The 20,038-nt window shown below is 33.8% G+C and overlaps 4 protein-coding genes across 6 annotated transcripts; 2 read left to right on the forward strand and 2 right to left on the reverse strand.

The window, feature by feature from the left end:
* On the reverse strand, positions 4,535-6,648 carry LOC18608701 (thioredoxin-1). The gene is made up of 2 exons (XM_007043523.2): positions 6,268-6,648; positions 4,535-4,993 (listed from the first exon to the last, which is right to left on the reverse strand). Exons 1-2 carry the CDS (start codon positions 6,524-6,526, stop codon positions 4,680-4,682), a joined length of 573 nt encoding a protein of 190 aa, XP_007043585.2. The 5' UTR covers positions 6,527-6,648; the 3' UTR covers positions 4,535-4,679.
* On the forward strand, positions 6,686-11,420 carry LOC18608702. Of its 3 annotated transcripts, XM_007043525.2 has the most exons (9): positions 6,686-7,198; positions 7,799-7,939; positions 8,043-8,135; positions 8,231-8,357; positions 8,866-8,975; positions 9,613-9,693; positions 10,045-10,127; positions 10,275-10,557; positions 10,828-11,420. In XM_007043525.2, exons 1-8 carry the CDS (start codon positions 6,848-6,850, stop codon positions 10,492-10,494), a joined length of 1,206 nt encoding a protein of 401 aa, XP_007043587.2. In that variant the 5' UTR covers positions 6,686-6,847; the 3' UTR covers positions 10,495-10,557; positions 10,828-11,420. The 3 variants fall into 3 exon arrangements, with proteins under 3 accessions (XP_007043587.2, XP_017971804.1, XP_007043588.2); XM_018116315.1 differs by lacking the exon at positions 10,828-11,420 and having other exon boundaries at positions 10,045-10,132; positions 10,235-10,372; XM_007043526.2 differs by lacking the exon at positions 10,828-11,420 and having other exon boundaries at positions 10,235-10,372.
* LOC18608703 (GPI-anchored protein LORELEI) lies at positions 14,005-15,837 on the forward strand. Its single transcript, XM_007043529.2, has 3 exons — positions 14,005-14,260; positions 14,395-14,451; positions 15,321-15,837. Exons 1-3 carry the CDS (start codon positions 14,179-14,181, stop codon positions 15,662-15,664), a joined length of 483 nt encoding a protein of 160 aa, XP_007043591.1. The 5' UTR covers positions 14,005-14,178; the 3' UTR covers positions 15,665-15,837.
* Positions 18,597-19,713, reverse strand: LOC18608704. The gene is made up of 2 exons (XM_007043530.2): positions 19,462-19,713; positions 18,597-19,006 (listed from the first exon to the last, which is right to left on the reverse strand). The coding sequence occupies exons 1-2, from the start codon at positions 19,582-19,584 to the stop codon at positions 18,893-18,895; spliced, it is 237 nt and encodes a 78-aa protein (XP_007043592.1). The 5' UTR covers positions 19,585-19,713; the 3' UTR covers positions 18,597-18,892.

Raw genomic sequence — 20,038 nt, forward strand, 5'->3', positions numbered from 1 at the left:
TAAAAATAGTTTTAAGGACATTTCTATCAAGTCATGATTAAATATGATTAAAAATAATTAAATTTATTTTAATAATTATTTTTAAAATATCGTTATAAAAAAAATTATTCTTCATAATTTTCTCTTTTAAAAACCCTATAATACTGTAACGGTTGACTATTGGAAAAAGCTTATTAGTTAAATAAAATTTCTTTTCCCTATCTCTTTTGTAACTTGGCTGAGCAAATGAGCACGGTGGCAGAAAATAGTCAATGGCCTTTTTTTTAATCTTGGCTAAATGAAGTCAATGGATTCTGCATTAATTGCTGTAATTAACAGCACTTGAGACATTTTTAAGGTCATATACCATCTATTGCCATACCTATATGTAGGAAAAAATTTTGGTGTTGAATTTCGTTTGTTTTATATATATTGAGCAAGTTGGTTCATGGTTACTTGTAAAGAAACCATTTTTCAGTTAGAAGTAGTTCAAATTCTGCTGAATGATGTCAATTGTCAAGTAGAAAATTTTATGTTTAAATACCAAAACAAAAAAAAGCAAAAACAGAATAATATGGGCGCCAGATTGAGTATTCCTTTGTTTATCTGAAAATCTTCAGCCAATTGGTTCGTGTACCCATGCTGCTGGTCCTTGCAGACAGACTTCGAGGTATAAACACTATTCCTTGATGAAAATGCCAAAAGTTTTGTTAATCCGCAGCAATGTCAACAACAGTATGACAGAAATGGCCCTAAGATTTAGAACACATATCGAGGGTAACCCACAGATACAGTAACGAACCATTGCCAAACCAAGGGGCTCAGCCTCCCGTCCCCGACAAACCGTTAAAGGCGGCCCAAAGATTGAGATCTTTAAGGTTGTGTCGTTCACAAGAGAAAGTGCGGTCTGAGGTGTCAGTGGCTGATGGGGGCGGTGACCAGCGCGCAGCATAGCGCTTGACGAGGCAGCGAAGCACGGACCACAAGAACCCAATATCCGGCATCCGCCCATTGGGGTTGACCATTCACCACCGATTGAGTCCGGCGAGAAATATTAAAAAAAGAATAGTTTAGGATTAGACATTTTTAAATTATTTTCATATGTTACATTAAAATCACATTAGAGTAACGCTAACAACTCCTTAAATGTTTTCTTATTGATTACAAAACTTTCAGATTTCATCGATCTATGCCACTCGCATTGACCCACTTTATTATCAAGTCAAGCTTTATATAATTGAGAGTCAATATATTTATTGCTTTCTTCTGTTATCCTTTCGTAATCTGCTGTATTTTTTTAATTGTGCAATATTCCTCTTGCACTTGCATTCTACTGAATTTGGACATTCAATAAAGATTATTGGCCAAGGACCTACGACTTATCCAATTCCCATTATCTATTGGAATATTTCTTAGACACTTGGCATGATTATTAAAATTGTTATCACCTTCTTTCTTTGTGTAATTCCACTAGTTTGATAGGAAGTGGGAAGTCTTGACATCCTAATCAACAATGAAATGCATAGATCGATCTATCAATATTCTCCTCTCTCTCTCTCTCTCTCTCTCTCCTTNTATATATATATATATATATATATATATATTATCTTTTCCATGATTAGAGACAAAACTTTATCATTCATCAATCAAATTTAGACAAATTTAGAACAAAGTTCAAAAATATGTGAACTCTACGTGCTTTCTTATCAAAGAGTATCCAACAATGTTTTCATACTATAAACAAGAAAATATATTAATTATTCTCATAATCATAGAATTTAAATAGCTTATCAACCCCAATGAACAACTTAGTTTGGGCCCCGTCTGATAATAAATTTTTATATATTTCACATTTAAAATAATAATATGATAAAATGGGGAATTAAAACAAAACTAAAGCTATGTTCCCCATTGTCTTTCTACGGAATTATGTTGTTTAGCATGATATATTAATATATAGCGTTTGCCTTAATCTTACATTTTGATATTTAGTATATCATATCCGCTAATATATTTAACTGCCATGAGTTATACCTAAGCCGGGTGAATTAGTCAAATTAATTGCTAACTATCTTCTTAATTAAACTCATGAACTGGGTTAATTGAACTTATCTTCATCACTTAAGATTTGATCATTCCAATATTCGTTTGTTCAGTGAGCGAAGTTCAAACGTAAATTACAAGGGCTCATTTAGGTTGTAAAAAGGTTGATAAATTTGATAAAGCGCTCAAAAGCTCTTGAGTTTACCTGTAAGCTAATATATATTAATTCTATTTTTAAATAAATTACATTATATATTATAAATGTTCGCTATCAAAATTCAGATCCATAAGCCCAAACTGACTCAAATTAAGCCTATCATTTTCATGCTTGCATAAATTTTGAGCTACCAGTCAAATATGATTTTGTGAAATCTGCACCAAGCGTGACTCTCCATAGATGACAAATGGTTCAAAAAGGAGGAGGCGAAGTCCGATTATGCATTGTTTTTCTAGAAGAGAGATTTTATTTAAATGGAGTTCTAGAAGGGAGAATTTCCTTTTCTTGATTTCCGTGTTGGGATTGAAATTCTAGAATGGGCAAAAGAGCAATAGCGGTCCATGCGCTGGCGACATAGCCCAAGTGTTTGACGGCCCAAGACATTAGGCAATCTAGAAGCTTTTCCCCATGAAAATTGTTATTGCGTTGGATTGGTAATTTGGCACTTGGCAGCGTCTGCTTTTTTCATGTTTTGACGAAAGTTTAGCAAACCCCAAAACCAAGCACTTCTACATTTGCAATAATAAGCTTTTGTTGCATCTTCGCTATGAATGAATTCAGTAATTGTAATAAATTATTTTAGGAGCTTTCTAATGTAATTATTTAAATTCATTTTCTCCGAACTAAAAAAAATTAATAATCTATTTACTTATTCAGACACTGAGTCAAAAAATTTCAAAATTAAACTAAGCAACACGCACACATGAGCATTTAATGTGTTTTATGACGTCTATTGTTTTAGGTAATTCATAGTTTGACAATAATAAATGCTTTACATGTCATGAGTCTAATCAAGCTGCCCCCATGTCTCACGCAAAAAGAAACCTTAACCTTAGCTTATCCTTTTTGTTCGACCTATGAGGTCGGTCCATGGCTCACACAAAAATAAAACCTTAGCTTATATATCCCTTTTATTTAGTCTAATTATGAGGTCGACTTGTACATGTCTCACACAAAAATAATGTAATGGAGAATTCAATTTATTTGTTATTCATATTACCTTATTCTATTACAAATTATAATGAACTGACGATCTTGGAAAAAAAGAAAAACAGAAACTAGTGATATTTTTAATCAAATCTACATAAAGACAGACGCATCAAGCATCAAGTATTAATATGATTAATTTGATCCATCAACTTCTGCATAAACATCTAGTTTAATAGGAGTTGCTTGGTCTGGATGCGGAATCAAGTCACCTATAGGACAGGTGGTTTATTTATTTATTGAGTAAACTCTATTTCATTTTATTTTTTATGTTGCTCGTCTGCCGAATAATTTTTCACAAATCCTGCTATGCATCATATTTTTTTATCCGTTTGCCAATTTGTTCTCATGTCTTTATCATAAAATAAAATTATAGTAAATGAAATGCACTTGTTTGGATGTGGATCCCCAAACTAATGAGAGAAAAAAAGGAGAGCAGGGATTATCTATGTCTAAATCCTTAATAATTGAATCGACTAGGATTTAGTTTTTGGGCAGCCCACAAACAAATGGTCGGTCACAACTGAAGAGAGCCCTATCTCATCTCACAGACTCCGCTATTGGTATACAAAGTTTTGGACCATAGATAGCTGGAAAGCAAGTTGAGTGGCTACTAATATTTTTTACGTAACATCATAAATGTAATAATGACTTGAACACAGCGACTAAAAATAATTGATAATATGACAATAATTTAAGTGAATGTGAATAATGTTTTGAAATAGAAAGCTAGAATCTAGTCTATTAAGTTGTGAATAGGGATGTGGGTGACGACACCCATGTTGGTGGAGCCAGTTTCCAGGAAACGTATGACTCACTGCCAAGTGCCTCTTCCTCCTACCTATCACCCACTTGTTGAGCAGTTAGAACATAATACAGTGTATTGTTTTCTCCCCGATATCACCTAAGCAAAGTTAAGTGACAAAAACAATGAGCGGATTGGATTTGTTTCCAGTTAGCACTCAGCAATGAGAGAGGAGTTTTTGGCTTTAATTAAAATGGTAGACCAGTTTCCTAGCCCATCCCACCATCCTTTGGTCATGCAGTTCATAAGACAGAGTTACCGTCCTCCTTCGCTCAAGCCATTAACTGGTGGGGCAATTTTTACATATCACGTGAGGATCCAGTCAAAATTTAAAGCACGTTTTTGACAAAGTTTGCAGTTCCTTAGAGGATCCACTGTTTGGACTCCCGACTTTCAAGCCACACGTTGAAAAAAATGCCAAATCTGTTCCAATAATCAATCATATCTGGCAAATTTTCACCAAAGAAAACATTATTGTTGTAGTTGAAATGTAACCATTAACATATATCGAAAGGAAACATGAGTAGAAGAAGCTTCCACATTTTATATAAAAGTAGGGAAATTTTCAACATTACATGCAGAAAATAAAAGCATCTAAGCAACTAAAGGGTGATGAACATTGGACACTTTGACATTATCATTCTCCATCTACAAGAATTTCTCTATGCTTGCTGACAGTGTAGTTTTGGGTACAGCACCAATAACTGCATCTTTCTTCTCACCATTGATAAAGATCATGATTGTTGGGATGCTTCTGATTCCATATTGGGTAGCAATTGAAGGACTATCATCAGTATTCAATTGAAAGCACTTGAGTTTTCCAGCATATTGCTGTGCTAGTTCACCTATTACCGGATGGATCATACGGCATGGCCCACACCAAGGAGCCCAGAACTCAACTAATACAGGCCCATCAGCCTTGAGTACAAGTGATTGCCATGTTCTATCAGTCACAGCTGGAACTGCCAATGTTACAAGCAAAGGAACAACTGAATTAAATTGTTTCATGGAGAAACTACATATTTGAATCAAGCATTTATTTAGTTGTAACACTTGCCAGTTTTAAGGATCACTGCTTCAGAACTAGATGACATGGGTTTAATTGAATAACTCACACTTTCTTCTTTAAACAACATCGAATTCTCATTTTTCGAGCTGAATTTAATATTGGCTACCAAACTTAAAATATCATGCAATTTCCATAACAGCAGTACTTATTTTCTCTGAATATTCACCTTCTGATTGCGAGTCCCAGTAAAATCATAAAATATTTCAATAAGTTTTCAAAGATGAATGCTTAATGCTTACATATAGATTAATCTGACAACAAATTTACATTAAAATTAATTTTGTAAGATCTTTCAGCACAATTCCTATTAGTTTTTAGTTTGATGGAGGATAAAATCCCTCTTTACATAGATGAACAATGAACAAAAAGAAAAGGTTTATACAGAAAGAAATGAAATATGAGTTCATTATTTTGCACAAATCTTGTTGTTCCCTAATCTTTAAGGGCCTTACTTAACTCCAATTATATGCTGATGAATGCCAATAGAATTGCTCCTAAGCCCTGCATAGAATCAACCACAAACGCAAGCATTGCAACAAAACTGAAGGCAATGATATCTTACATTCATCCATTGTCAAAACACTTCTTTCTCGATATGAAGAGATCATTTTTGGCCAAGTTGTTAGAACTTGACAATTAACTTTCAATTTCAATTCCACCACACCACACCCCCCCCCCCCCCCCCCCCACCCAAAAAAAAAAAAAAGAGAGAAATCATTTTCAGCTTCCAATTTCAAGTCAAATGGCAACTAGAAATTGCATCAATCTCTTCCTTACTAGAAAAGAAATAATCACAACAACTAGGTAATATCTTCTACTGACATGAATAAGGCCATATCTATGCGGTTCCTAGTGGTAAGCATATCGACCACCTTTATTTCTCCCTTAGGCTCATAAATACATGTTAAAATCCAAACATCGAATTTAGCTATCAGGAAAATCGGTTAGAGAACTTGAATGACATTCCCAAAGGCCTAAACCATGTAAAAACACATCGCATCAACATAATGCTACTGTCAACTCCTACCTCCAAATTTAACATGTTTCCCCTGAATTCTTGCATATTAAAACTACTTCAACCTTAATTCCAGAAACCACGATAGAATTAGTTACACTTTCAACTAAAATTTTTCTATGTTCCCAAGAGAGTGAGAGAACAGAGCTTACTATCAAGAGCAGTTTCTTGAGCTTCGCAAACAACGGCCGCTCGGCGCTTGGAAACCCCAGGATATCTCGAATTGTACGATGCGAAAGAAAGCTTTGAATAAGATTGGATCTTCAACCCTTTACATTCAGGCAAACCTCGGCGACTAGAAAGAGAAACCGCCGGCAATAAAGTCATCATTGCAGGCCCAGAGACGGAGGTTGCATAGCGTGAAGAAGAAGGGGAAGAGAGGGCGGCCATCGACTTTGTTACTGACGCCATTGAAGAGAGTGAGATAGTGATTATGTTAGCATATGAAAAATATTTAATTCATTAAATTTCAAGTTTTTTCTTCATAAGAAATTTACTTGAAATTTAATTGAAAAAAAAAAACCTTGAAGCTATTGAGCATTTGAATATTTAATATATCTCATAGATTTTCAAACTCCCAGAGGGCCCACAGCCCGCAGCTCCACTCTTACAAATCTCTTTTCTTAAGTTTCGTTTTGGGCCAAAACCAATTTAGCTTGCGTTGTTTGAACCGCTTTCGGCCTAATGAAGGCCTAAGATTAAAATATAGAAAAATCAAAATGGGGGAAAGAAATGAAAAACCCTGGGAAAACCCAGCAAAAAACCATGCTGAGTAGCAATAGGGTCTTGACACTCACATTAGAATTCTCCCCATCTCTCAAATTCTCAGCCAAAACCCACATAGAATTTCGACCCAGAAGCCTTCACGGCTCAATCATGAACTCTGCATCTCGTTCTTCTCCAAGAGAAGCTCAAGTAAATGATACTGCTTGCCGTGACAGCATCACATTGGAGGAGTGGCAAGGTTGGGCCTGTGTATCTCCAGTTCCGGCAATGGTAAACGAGGTTATTCATGATTTGAAGCTCTTGGAGAATAATATTGATGCCCACATGGTTTTTGGTGGAAATGGTGGCAAATTACAGGTTCACCACCATCAACTTTTTTCACTCCTTTTATTTTTTTGGCATTAGTAGTAATTCTCTCTCTCTCTCTCTCTCTCTCTCTCTCTCTCTCTATATATATATATATAAAACTATGGTATTTACTTTTGAATTTCTTTCTTGGATATCTGAAAGTAAAATGTTTGTCCCTTTGCTATTTCATTTTTATGTCTGAATTGGGAGAACTACCGGTATGTACTGATAGAAGCATGTTTAAGAGATATAGGCTTGTGACTGCGCCGGGTATTTTGTAATTTGGAAAGATAAGACCCTCTTTTCTACCTTGCCTTATCATCTATTTGGATCACCGAAAATATTGCATTCGAAGAACCTTCATATTTGCCTTGTACTCTTGTTCAATGGGGATGCCAAATGGGTCTAAGCCAATGTTCTGAAATTTTAATTCCACTTAGACTTAGGTAAATAAACTCAAACACAGTAGTCATGATTTTCTCGTGGTTTATGAATTTCCCAACTGTCTGTTTCCTTTAGTTTCTGCAGTGCTATGTACTTCCTTCTTGTTATCATCATTTCTTTCCGTTATTGCATTTTCTTATTTTAGTCTATTGCGGTAAATGTTAGGGAGATTTTAAAATTCAGGAGGATAAGAAGCACAGAGCTAAATATCAGGCTTTGGGTGACTCAGACAAAAAGTTCCAGTTCTTTTCTGCTCGGCAAATAGCATGCCGGTTGCTTGGAAGCCGGGGCTACCTCTGCCAGAAGGTATGTGGTGCTTTTCAGAGATATGTTGTAGAGGAGAAGAACAACCCTTAGAAGTAATTTTGTATCTTTTTATAATTTGATAACAAATTTTATCAATTTTCAGTGTTGGCTTCCAATGGAAGATTGTATGTGTTCAAAAGTCAAGCCTTGCTCACTGTGGCATGGCATAAAGTTTTGGTTGTATATGCACCCAAAGGTTAGAATTTCCTTTTACCATTTGATATATTGGTGCCCCTGATCAATGGTATATTATTTTTTTATAACATCAAATCTGTAATCTTCCCTTTTCAGGATTTTCTACGGCAAAACAACACTGGGAAGTTGTTATGGCAAGTATTTGGTGTTCAAGCTGCAACGTTGTGTCTTTATGGAATTTCTGAAGACGAGGAAATCATGTGGAATGCATTTAAGGATGCAGGTTTCTTTTAGCCTTCTTTAAATATGGGAAAGTATGCAGTATTGATGGTTACATTATTCACGGAACCATGTGGTTGAGTTCTAAAGCTCATTTTAGAACTGGTGCAATTACTTTTGGTCCATAAGAAGTGTCGCATAGTGAAAATCTTATTTCTTCTTGCTACGTACTTATCTAATTCTTTTCTTTATGATGTAATCATCATTTATTGCGGCGAAGATAAAAAAAAAAAAAAGCTATCATCTGGACTTTCTGACTGACGGAGACATGTATTTTGGGTTTACCTTTTTTATTATGTTCTTTTGTAATTATGAATCTAGGATAAATAGCAAACTGTGTCAAAACACTAACTATTAGGGTTTGCTCCATTATTACATGTGAGCTGTTACCTCTTGTCTTGCAACATATTAACCTACAGGTGCTCTGCCTTCTAAGGTTTATGTTATTTAATATTTTGGTATTTAAGAAAGGTCTACCTACTGAGTTTTGATCATGTTCTTTGCAATTTCAGGAAAAGGCAAGGTTTGGTGCCTTTATCCTAACCAGAATATAGTACCAAAGTCTGTTCAGGATGCCTTTAGCTGTCAATCTTCAGCAGATCTGGAATGTACACATTCATTGGTACTGCCCTCTTAACATGATAGTACATGCTAAATCACCCTTTGTACAATGTGCTTGCTTTGTGTTTTACTTCATGATATTTGAGAAGTAGTGTGTTGATTTTGATAGAGCGGAGATTCCATTAATGTGATAGAAAGGTCATATTTCATCACATGTTATTAAAAATTTGCACGGAACCTACTTCTTTGTGTATGTTTTTATAGGTTTTATAGATGTTTTTCTTTCCAATTGAAATGTTATATATTAATATTTTCAAATACATTTTTAATTGCAGTGTTTGTGTTTGGTTCATTGCTTAAACTCTTTCCTGTCAATATGCTGTGTCTGATGTAACTTTTCTTCATGAAATCACTGCACTTGTGGTGAAGTGTTTAGAGGAAGGCATCTGGTATTGTTGGGGTAAATGACTATGATGAGTAATATTTGAAGCTAACTGCTATTGTATTTTGCAAATGATTGAAACATATTAAATTAAAAAATAATAATAATAATAATGGTAGCCAAGTGCACACAGCTCTTGCGTTAACTCATCTCAGGTACAATTCAATATATTTGCTTGTTATCTGTTACCTCTTCTTTCAAATTATTTCAACCATATAATTGTCTTTCGAAATTTTCTTGTCGTTTTGTTTCACAGACAAATAGATATAGACCTCTGAATTTTGTTCTGATTGATGGTACATGGAGCAATTCTGCAGCAATGTTCAGGCGTTTAAAGGTAATTTGGTCAAGCATTTCTTTTTACCTTTGATTTTGTCAATACATTGTGTTCTGAGTTATGGGTTATACTATAATTTTCTTTAACAAGAAATGTCAACACTGATGCAATCTCTACTCCTTAGATTCCTCAGAAATTTACCTTCATGATTAACCTATGGTCCTAAACTTTTAATACATGGGGCTGGAAGTTCTGTAGAAAGTGGGTAGAATTGCCTCTGCTTATATGCAGCCTGCCTTGTAATCAAAATTATGCATAGTTCTGCCATTGCTAATTATGACGTAAACCCTATATTTAAAAAAATTTCCTTGACTTCTATTTGAGAAGTTCATAGAAATGTTATTTTTGTAGGAGCAAGCAAAGTTACTCTGGGGTGAGGAGGACCTCCCTTGCATATCTCTTGCTGCAGGTGCATCTGCAATGCATAAACTTCGGTAAGGTGTAAATTGCTTTCCATAGTTCTGTCTGTGCTACTCTCTTCCTCTTTCCGATTTCATATGCAACCGCTTCTTAGTTTGATTCTTAAATCCCTTTGCTTCAGTTGAAGTATATAATAGCCATCTATGTTGTTTTGAGGGCAGACCTCAACCATCATGGGACCGTACTTGTACAGCAGCGGCAGCTATTGGTGTTCTTGCTGAGCTGCAGCTTCTTCCAGAGTGTAGCTCCTATGGATTGGATAAACAGGTTGAAGCAGTGGAAGATGCTTTAGTTGTTCTGCTAGAAGCACTGACGGCTCGACGCCTTCGGATGGGCAGGTCCATCACTCGTAAAATAAGACACTCAAGGGACATTTGTTAACAGCTAACAGATTTAATGATATAGGTGCTGGTGAGCGGAGGCAAGGTTACTCCATTTATTTAGGTATGGATTCTTTATGTTGGTTTCTGCAAATTTTTCCATGATTGACTGGTCTTCCAGAGACTGGAGTACCAGCATTAAGATACATGAGATAGATGCTAGGAACAAACAAATCCAGTTTCTCTTTGACCTATCTATTTATTTTTTTCATTAGATGGTTAACTTTTGTTGATACTAATTGCTTCAGTTTCCATCTCTTGTCCTTTTCATGGTCAAGTTCTCTCCTCAGAAAAACTATTTTTGAACATTATCATCTATTGTTCTCTTTTATAGGTTTTCTATGTTTGGTATCAATTGCAACGATAACTACTAACAGATGAAGTGAACAATCAAGTGACAAGCAGAGCCATATGTGACTGCTAAGCTCTTCACATTGTCTTACGAAATTTTGATATAGAGGTTCCTTGTGGAAAATGATCTTAGGATTTGTTACCGGCTTCACTATTGATGGCAAAATGATATAAACATGGACCGAGCAAAGGAGTTCGAGTTGCGTGTATTTCTGTTAGCAACAAGATATGAATCCCTCCTATTGAAACCCAGAGAAGTAAAATTGAGAAAAGGATCAGTTCTATGTAGAAAAAGGTATGTAGTAGTAGTTGCTTTCTTCAAGTACAAGAATGGTTATCTGTATGCCTTATGTATTGGACTGTCAAATGTTGTTGAATTCTGGTACTACATTGTTTATCAGAATTGTTCTAGAGATAACTATAATCTATTTTAACAAAACTTTGGAGTGCAAAAATTAGGTGAAAAGCTTAGTTCCACTCACAATGTTGAATTCTACTTGAGAAGATGCTTTAAGTAAACTCTCAATTAGTTTCGAAATAAACTAGTTCATCATGGTGTGTTGTTGCGGAGTTAAATTTATTGAATAGAGTTAGAAACTTATTATTGTAATTTGTTTTTTTTAATGGTTCTTTTTTTTTTTTGCATGCATTAACATATGTTTATTCTGTTATTTTAAAAAAATAAATTGAAATTTTTGTATATTTGATGATTTTGTTACACATTATTTAAGAATAAATAAAGAAGAGAAAAAAATTATAAAAATAAAAGGTTTCATACTTTTTTCATTAATTTATTTTCTTCCTCCTTTTCCCCTTTGTTTCTTTTATAAAAAATTTAAAATCATATTAAAAACTCAAACATCTACATCAAACATGTATGCTTGTAAACATTTTTTCAAAAATAATATGAAATCATAACTTTGTTTTGAAAATATTTAGGAAAAAGGGTAAAAAAAATAAAGAAGAGGAAACCAAAGAAAATAACAAAGAAAAGGGTTCATTTTTCTAACAAAAAAAATCCATGAAATGCTCAAAACATATGTTATTTTTTTAACTTTAAAATATACAAATTTGTACATCAAACTTTACTATTTTATATTTTTTCAAGTTTTCCTAAATTATATTTTTTAAAAAAGAAATATAAAAAAGTGAAAATAAAATATAAGAAAGCAAAAAAGAATAATAAAAGAAATTCAAATTTTCATCTTACATTCTCCTTTTAGTAATAAGTATATTACTCTTTTCTACCGTATTCCTCTTTTTTGTTTTTTCTCAAAAGAGCTCCAAATTTTTTTATCAATTAAAAAAAAAAAACATTCATTGACTAAATGTTCGTGCTTAATAATGTTTTTTTTATTCTAAATTATGTTATTTTTATTTGAAAATATGTGTAGATTGTCACTGATCGAAACTTAAATCTAATATCGTATATTTTTAAACTTTAAAAATAAAATTTAAGTAAATTTATAAATTATGGACTCACATTTTTAATTTAAAAAACATGTTCAATAGATGATGAAAAATTTATATTTATATATCCAAGACATAGATATCCATTTTGTTAGAGATTTTTTTTGCAATTAAGACTTTTTTGTTTTTATTTTCATTTCCATTTCCATTTTTTTCTTTCTTTCTTCTTTTCTTTTTTTTCTTCATAATTGAAAAATACTAAAAAAATTTAAAATAGAGAAAATTTAAAAATACAAGAAAAAAAAAGAAAATACAGAAGACAAAATAGAAAAATAAAAATAATAGAAAATTAAAAAAATAACAGAAAATTAGCAAAGNTAATCTATTAATCGTCAAATTAATGGGCATAAAAATCCCTTTTAAACAACACGATCAACACATAATAATATTCAGTAATTAGTCAGCAAAAATCATAAAAAGGGAAGCTTTCGTTTTTCTTTTGTGTGTGTGTGTGTGTGGTTTTGCGTTTGATTTGGGTTTTGGAGCTTTTTAGAAAACATGTGTTTTGTTAAGAAAAATCTAAATCTAAATAGATTAAATGAAAGAGGAGGTTGAGAGGAAAAGAGAATTTTTTTTTTTTTGGGTAAAAAGATGTCAGCAAGCGGTAAACGATGATCGGCGACGGATTTGGCAGTTGGAATTTGGGCTTGTGAGGGATGGAGAGAGAAAAAAGGAAGAAAAAGGTGATTTTGGATTTTGAATTTTGAATTTTGAATTAAAGACTTATATCGTTCCTCCAAACTACGTCGTTTCGGGGTTGAAAGAAAAAAGAAGGAAAAGTTCTGGCTATTGGGTCAAGCCCAAAACAAATTTTTTTGGAATTCCTTGGACTAATGTGAAGAATAATTTTTTGCACAAAATGGTCAATAAATCCAGAAGATATTGCATAAATTTTTGCACATATGATGTAAATATTATAATTAGCTGGTTTTGTATAAATTCAATGTCTGATTCCAAATGAACATTAACATTTTTGTTATATATTGTATATAGCTTTTGTATACTCACATGCACATGCCGGTGGAAATGGTACATATATTGTATGTAGTTTTTGTTACCCAAAGTATTTAGAAAGTACTGTGCTTTAAATATCAAGAAAACGATAACGTTGTTGCTGAATTTAACATTAAAATAAAAATATATAAAATTATTTCCCTTACCCAAAACATCTTTCAAACAATATTGTCAATGAACAAATGCGGGTCAGTGCCTAATTAATTGATTAAAAAACTGAGCCAAGAGCCAAGACGTTTCTTCCCTAGCTTTTGTCTTGTTCTATAGCCATAACAAAGAAATACTTTCTTGGGACTAGTTGTTGCACTTACATGTTACTATTTATAAATGAGATAATGCAGTAACCTATAATTTATAATATTTTGATTGCACGGTTTAGGTTTCTAATTAAGAGTTATTGTATGGGTACTTTGATCTTTTTATCTCAAAAAAGAAGAAAATAAAAGAAAAAAATTGAAAAAAAGGGGCAATGAAGCAAAATAAAAAAGAAAAAAGGGCAAGAAAACAAAATTAAAAAAAAGAAGGCTTTGGTTTTTGAACGTTTTCAAGTATATTATTCTCCTGGATTCCTAATTCTTTACTGTATTTTCCCCCTATTTTTTCTGGCTTACGTTTACGTTTTTAACATCAACATGCTGACTGGCATTGTTTCCAAAGGCCATAAATACTGTCCCAACAATTTTGCAACTTTTTCCTCTTCTCCTCTTCTCTTCTTTCTTTCTCTTTGTTGGTGAAACCAACAAACGAAACCGAAGGAGAGAAAGGAAGAGAAGGGAGGCAGAATTGCCTTAGGAGATCATATTATAGGTCTCCAAATATAAGAAGAAAAAAAGAGAAGAAGAGGAAAGAAATGGCTTTAAATCAAAGCTTCGTGTGTCTTATTTTCTTCTTCCTTCTATCTGGATTTGCCTCTTCTTCCATCCACATTTCAAGTAATTCTCCCATTTATTTGTTCTTCTTTTTCCATTCTTACCTATTCCTTTGAATTCTTAAGCATATTAGCAATGTTTTTGTTTTCTTGAATATTTTGATTCAACATGACATTTAGTCACTGTTTAATTTGCAGATGGTGCCATTGAATCCCATGGAAGTACTGGACGTTACCTCCTTCAGGCCAAAAAGGGTATGTTTCATTTTCTATGAACAATAAAAAATAAAAAAGAAAGAAAATCTTCGTGTCTGAAATTGTATTTACTTTCTATATTCATCCGATTATTGTGCTTAAATGCCTTGTATTGTCTAAGTTGCTTTTGTCATTTGCCTTTTTCTTCATTAAATTTGATATGGCATTGAGGCTTTGGATTTGAAAGATCTTCATATGACCATTTTGCTTTCCTTTTCCCCCAATGTCACATTCATTTTCTTCTAGTTTTCGTCAAATGTAATGAACATAATCCCAAAAAAAAAAAAAAATGAAAAGGTAAAAAGATCATACATCAATTAATAAGTTAAATGTTCGAGTGCATGAAAACTACAAAATTCCTTTACCGTTTCTTTTAAAATTAAGCATGCAATATTTTAAATGACAGATACATCTTATGAATAAAAATAGTTTACTTAATTTGATGCTTTGAGAAATTTCAAAAAAAAAAAATGATACTTTGAGTCTCACGATTTTACCCTTGAAAGTTAAAAAGACAACTCATTCACGAAAGGATTGGACTTTTGAGGTCAAGAAACTTATATAACATGGGATGTTAGGTTCTTTTCTGTACTACCACAGCCAAGAAACTCATTGTCCAACGGCAGAAGGGTTAAACATGATGGAAATTCGAGAAAACTAGTTTCCTCAAGGTGCTTCCTGAATTAGAATTTAGAAGGATTCAATTTGCATATATCCTGCCGTAGATAAATAGTAGTATATATAGTCTTCATTGCTCTGCCTTCCTCTGTAGAAATGTACAGATTATATGGAACATGCGTCAAAGCTCTCTGTAAGCATTGAAAAATAAACTAATATGATATGTTCCATGTAATGCAATCAACCTGCAGCTTGCTCTGAAGACTTTGAGCACAAGAACTACACAATCATCACAAGCATGTGCAAAGGACCCGAGTACCCAGCCAAAGGCTGTTGTCAAGCTCTCAAGGAATTCGCTTGCCCTTTCGCGGATAAACTGAATGACCTCAGCACTGATTGTGCTTCAACCATGTTCAGCTACATAAATTTGTATGGAAAATACCCACCTGGCCTCTTTGCCAATATGTGCCGTGAGGGGAAACAAGGTCTCCAATGTTCTGAACCACCAACCCAAAAAAGTGGTGTGGTGGTCACTAGGCCTACATTGCTGATGCTCACATCTGGATTCCTAGTGTTGCTATTTCAGTTGTTCTGAAAGACAAAATGTGGATAGCCACTCTGCCTTTTTTCATTGTTAATCCATTTTCCTCTTGTCTGAGTATGATTTTTTAAAAAGGTCTGGTTTTCAGGCGATGTTATCTACTATTTTGTAAGCTGTGGTTGATATTGTTTAATTAAAATATCCTAAGAGTATGATTCTATAAAGCATATATAATCTGTTTGTTTGTGCATAAACTAAATTCCTAGCTTGAGTGAAAAGACTATGTTATTTTTTTTGGCTGTGAACTTGTTTGAAATTCAGACAAGAGGCTTGAAACATTCTTGGATGTTTGCCTGGCACCATCTGCTTAATGTTTGAGATATTTCCGAAAGTGATGTTCGCCTGTGAAGGTTTGAGATTTTTGTGGTTGTGTGTTGGGAACTAGGTTCAGTGGATTGAAGTGGATAAAGTATTGGAAAACTGGAGATTCCTTCTTTTGACATTAAGCGAGAAGAAGTAAATTTTGGCTATTGAAGCATCCGTCACAGCATCTAAGTCTTTTAAAAACCTCTATTCCAATTGTTACTAGCCCCTACGTGTTCATGATCCATCAATCAGACAATTATCGAAAATATCACTAACCATTGATATTCATCAAATACATGGTGCCCATCGCTTTAACACAACTAGCTAATAGGTGAATGCTAACAAGCAAATCACCAGAAGAAGCTCTACTTGATTACATGCAAATAAAAGCGTTGTGAACGAAATGAAAGGCAAAGAAATGGGAAGCAAAGGGAAGTGAGGGTTCTGGGTTTGATCTTCTCATGATAATGTTGTAACAAAAGATTCAGTAACTAGTTTAAGATTTGTTCATTTGGGTGCCATAATAATAGTTAAATCCCACACCCTAAATTTATTTGCTAAAAAATTAGAATAAAGAAATGTTATTCAATTTCATTCAAATCTCTGTACAAGTTTTTTTTTTTAATCAATTATCAACACTGATAAAAATTGTAAATCTGAGAAAATGAGAAGAAAACGCAGTCATCTCTAGTCTCTATTACAACTTCTTTGTAAAAGGATTTAAGCTTAATTTTTTTTCCAATATATTGTGATTTTTTAAAAAAATAAAAAATAAAACTCCTTTAACTATAACTTGCTGTTAAGTTAAACGTTAACGTGACAAAGTCTTGTAATGTGGGGCAAGCTTTGGAGGCAGAGGATTTGCGTTCGTATACCAGTCACTTTCCAACCTTTTCCAATATAATCTTCACCCATAATCCAAATCCACAGGAAGACTGCCCTTGATCATCTGTATCTCTGCACTAATAAAGAAATGGGGTTCCACCTTGACTTCAGCTCAATCATGTCGGACTAAGGAGACTTCAGGATAAGGTAATAATGGGCAAAGTATATGCCGCAAGGAGTCCTAGTCCTCGTAGCCAATATCTATCCTAAAGTGAAGAATGAAAAAAAAGGGGGAGAAAAACATTCCATGGGATTATATTGGGTACAAGTGGAGTGATTGAATATGTGTACACAACAACATGTTAGTTGTTATGATTTATTTATGTACATATTTTTTTCCCATTTAGTATGACTGCTTTGATGGTACTACCTTCTCTTCATATTGCTTTCGTTAATTCATGTATTTGTTGTGTGCCGATTCTTGGAACTTATCATTCTCTTCATAGTGTTATCATGTAATGGATGATGTTGTGTAACACATTTTGCGTCATTGTCAAGTCAAATGAAAGGACCTTAATTAAACCTGCCATCACTTCAATTAAAATTGCATCTTCTTTTCTTTTTCCACGATAAAATCCCATAAAATCTTAGTCCCATTTAATGTCTTTAAGCATTTAACCGGATAAGAACAAGCCGAAAGACACCATTGAATGGTAGTAATTAAGTATTTCTCTGACTTGGAACATGGATCCAGTTGTTCCAAGTTCACTTGCGTGCAAGGCTTTTTGGATTGAAACGTTAAAATTTGGAAGCAGAGTTAAATAAATAAAACCCAACATGGCGTGCCATGTTGATAGTCCAACCATCTGAGATAGTCATTTTATCCACAACCCTTAGTTTTGGGAATCAAATTGAATTCTTTTTCACTGTTATGTCCGTTTCTATGATACAGATAAGTCGTAGTTTTAGGCTACAGATTCAAAAGAAAAACAAAAAGCATACTTCATCATAGAAAAAAAGTTGTGCGAAAGGGGTAAAGAAAGTTCCCTCACGACTCACCGAAAGGAGCGACTCAGAAAATCAACATCGCAATCAAACAAGAAAGGGAACACCAACAGCAGCAAAGCCACAGAAAAAAGAATGTGCAAAAAGCTTGTAAAAAAAATCTCTTTTATAGCCCATTAAGTGGATATCATGGTGGTAAGTGGTGAACGAAATAGTTCCATAATGTGGACGTCAAGTGTGAACCAAACTACATATCATTCTACAACCGCACTGCAATTTAACCAGTGCTTTTGAAAGTGAGGAATAGTGCTTCAGCAAATCACAAGCCGAGTTGGATGAAGTGTCAAGTAGAATTAGAAAAACACAAAAAGCTAAAGCAAGTGCAGAACTTTTTCATATTTTTGGGTTTGGATGTGAAGGTTCGGTTGCCAAAAACTCTTCCAGCATAGGCAGCTAGGTTTGAGTAGTTGGCACGAGGTTGGCTCAAGATCAATGTGGAGTAGATTCAACCAGACAAATTTCGAGTAGGAGTCGCTTAACAAACTCGCTCACAATTCTGTTTTCTCATTTGGGGATCTTTTTGAACATTCAAAACCCACTTCCACCTAAAAATGGTTTAACACAACCATACTTGAACAGTTTCACCCAAAAAGGGAATGCAACAGCAACACTGAACAGGCTTGCCCAGCTTAAAACGGCTAAACGTGAATGCTGCTTAAAAGGTTTATGGAGAATTTGCAATTCGTAATCCAATTTCCTCATATCCCATCACATCACATGCCACCAGAACTACCCTTCACAACCTTGGGCATCCCTTATCTTTTTTTCCTTTTTAAACAGAGCATTAACCAACCAATTTAGGAGGAGAGAACCTCAATCATGTACATCCTTTTTTATCCAAAATGGAAAAAAAAAAAAAAAAGAAAGTCCTGCATATCAAAAAGGGACTTTTCATATAGTTAATACTAAGAAACCCTGACACATTACAATTCATCTCTCTCTTCTTGAGAATCTACCAAAGGCAAAAAGGTCAAATAATAAAGAGTCTTCATCTGGTAAAATTGAAGCTTGTGTTAACCAAGCTTTTCACCTGTGAGCAGTGATCAAAGTCTCAATGAACCTTAAACCATCAAACCTTGGTGCAAATTTATCCTTTGAAGGTGATTTCTTGATCGCAGAACTTTCATGTTCTTTCTTATCCTGTAAAATTACACAAACTCACTCATGTTATTTATTGATGATAACAGTATCTTTAAATTGAAAAATAAAAATTTAGAAGAAAAAGATGAGGTGATTGATTTCATTTTCTAAGTACCAACAGAAAGAAAAAAAAAAGATTGATAGTTTAATACCAAAGTAATCATTAAAATATTTGAGAATTTCACAGACAGGGAAAGGCCAGAAAACCAGAAAGATCAAAAGTTTAAATTGGAACAATTCCAAGAACGAAGCCAAAATAAAAAAATTGAAAATCGTAAACTTGATGATTGAAATCACGAATTCTTGGTCATTATTTTCTTGGCAACCAAACAGGGCAAACCCCCTAGGGGACAAATACTTCTCCAAAAATGAAGGGAAAAAGAAGAGAAACCCAGTATTCATCTAAAGCAAAGAGTAAAAACAAAACAACCGAGAATTGAGTTCAAAGATTTTACCTCGCTAGAAAACTGAAAATTGGAGTTACAAGCAAAATTGGGGGAAGAAGGAGAAGAGGAAGCAGAGATGGCAGTAGCAGATGCGGCAGCGACCGAAGCAGCGAAGAGCCCGGATTTCTTCATGGCTGGGGATAAGCAATCTGATTCAAAGGCCTCTGGAGAAGCGCAAAGAAGAACGGGTTTTTTTGTTTTTTTTTTTTAATTTCTTGGATGGGAAGTTGGAGAGAAAGTGAGAGAATTAATGAGAAAAAATTGGTCTTTGACGGCATTTATATACAAGAGGGAGATTGCCAGTTAGTTGATGGTAATTTCGAACATTTACGCGGCAACCATACCCACCTTGGTCTTTTAGCAACGGCAAATACCTTCTTGCCCGTTAAATTCTTCTTTGGTTGTGATTATTTTTATCAAAAATATCCTCTCACTTTTCATTATTTTCCCTTTTCAGTCACTTTTTTATGTTATTTTGAAGAATCATTTTTATTTTTATTTGAAATAAAAAAGAAAATTGGAATCTATTTTAAAAAAAAAAAACAAGCATCTATTGTTCAAATATTTTATTAAAAATGCTTACGAC

Source organism: Theobroma cacao, chromosome 2 (assembly GCF_000208745.1).
Source record: "Theobroma cacao cultivar B97-61/B2 chromosome 2, Criollo_cocoa_genome_V2, whole genome shotgun sequence".
Taxonomy (NCBI): Eukaryota; Viridiplantae; Streptophyta; class Magnoliopsida; order Malvales; family Malvaceae; genus Theobroma; species Theobroma cacao.

Bases quoted from the DNA above. Each gene is read 5' to 3' on its own strand.
- LOC18608703 (XM_007043529.2), top strand. From the start codon at position 14,179: ATGGCTTTAAATCAAAGCTTCGTGTGTCTTATTTTCTTCTTCCTTCTA. The intron at 14,261-14,394 runs GTAATTCTCCCA...TTTAATTTGCAG, and splicing joins TTCTTCCATCCACATTTCAA to ATGGTGCCATTGAATCCCAT. The intron at 14,452-15,320 runs GTATGTTTCATT...ATCAACCTGCAG, and splicing joins CCTCCTTCAGGCCAAAAAGG to CTTGCTCTGAAGACTTTGAG.
- LOC18608701 (XM_007043523.2), bottom strand. From the start codon at position 6,526: ATGGCGTCAGTAACAAAGTCGATGGCCGCCCTCTCTTCCCCTTCTTCT. The intron at 4,994-6,267 runs GTAAGCTCTGTT...TAACATTGGCAG, and splicing joins TCAAGAAACTGCTCTTGATA to TTCCAGCTGTGACTGATAGA.
- LOC18608704 (XM_007043530.2), bottom strand. From the start codon at position 19,584: ATGAAGAAATCCGGGCTCTTCGCTGCTTCGGTCGCTGCCGCATCTGCT. The intron at 19,007-19,461 runs GTAAAATCTTTG...GTAATTTTACAG, and splicing joins ATTTTCAGTTTTCTAGCGAG to GATAAGAAAGAACATGAAAG.
- LOC18608702 (XM_007043525.2), top strand. From the start codon at position 6,848: ATGAAAAACCCTGGGAAAACCCAGCAAAAAACCATGCTGAGTAGCAAT. The intron at 7,940-8,042 runs GTATGTGGTGCT...ATCAATTTTCAG, and splicing joins GGGGCTACCTCTGCCAGAAG to TGTTGGCTTCCAATGGAAGA. The intron at 8,136-8,230 runs GTTAGAATTTCC...TTCCCTTTTCAG, and splicing joins GGTTGTATATGCACCCAAAG to GATTTTCTACGGCAAAACAA.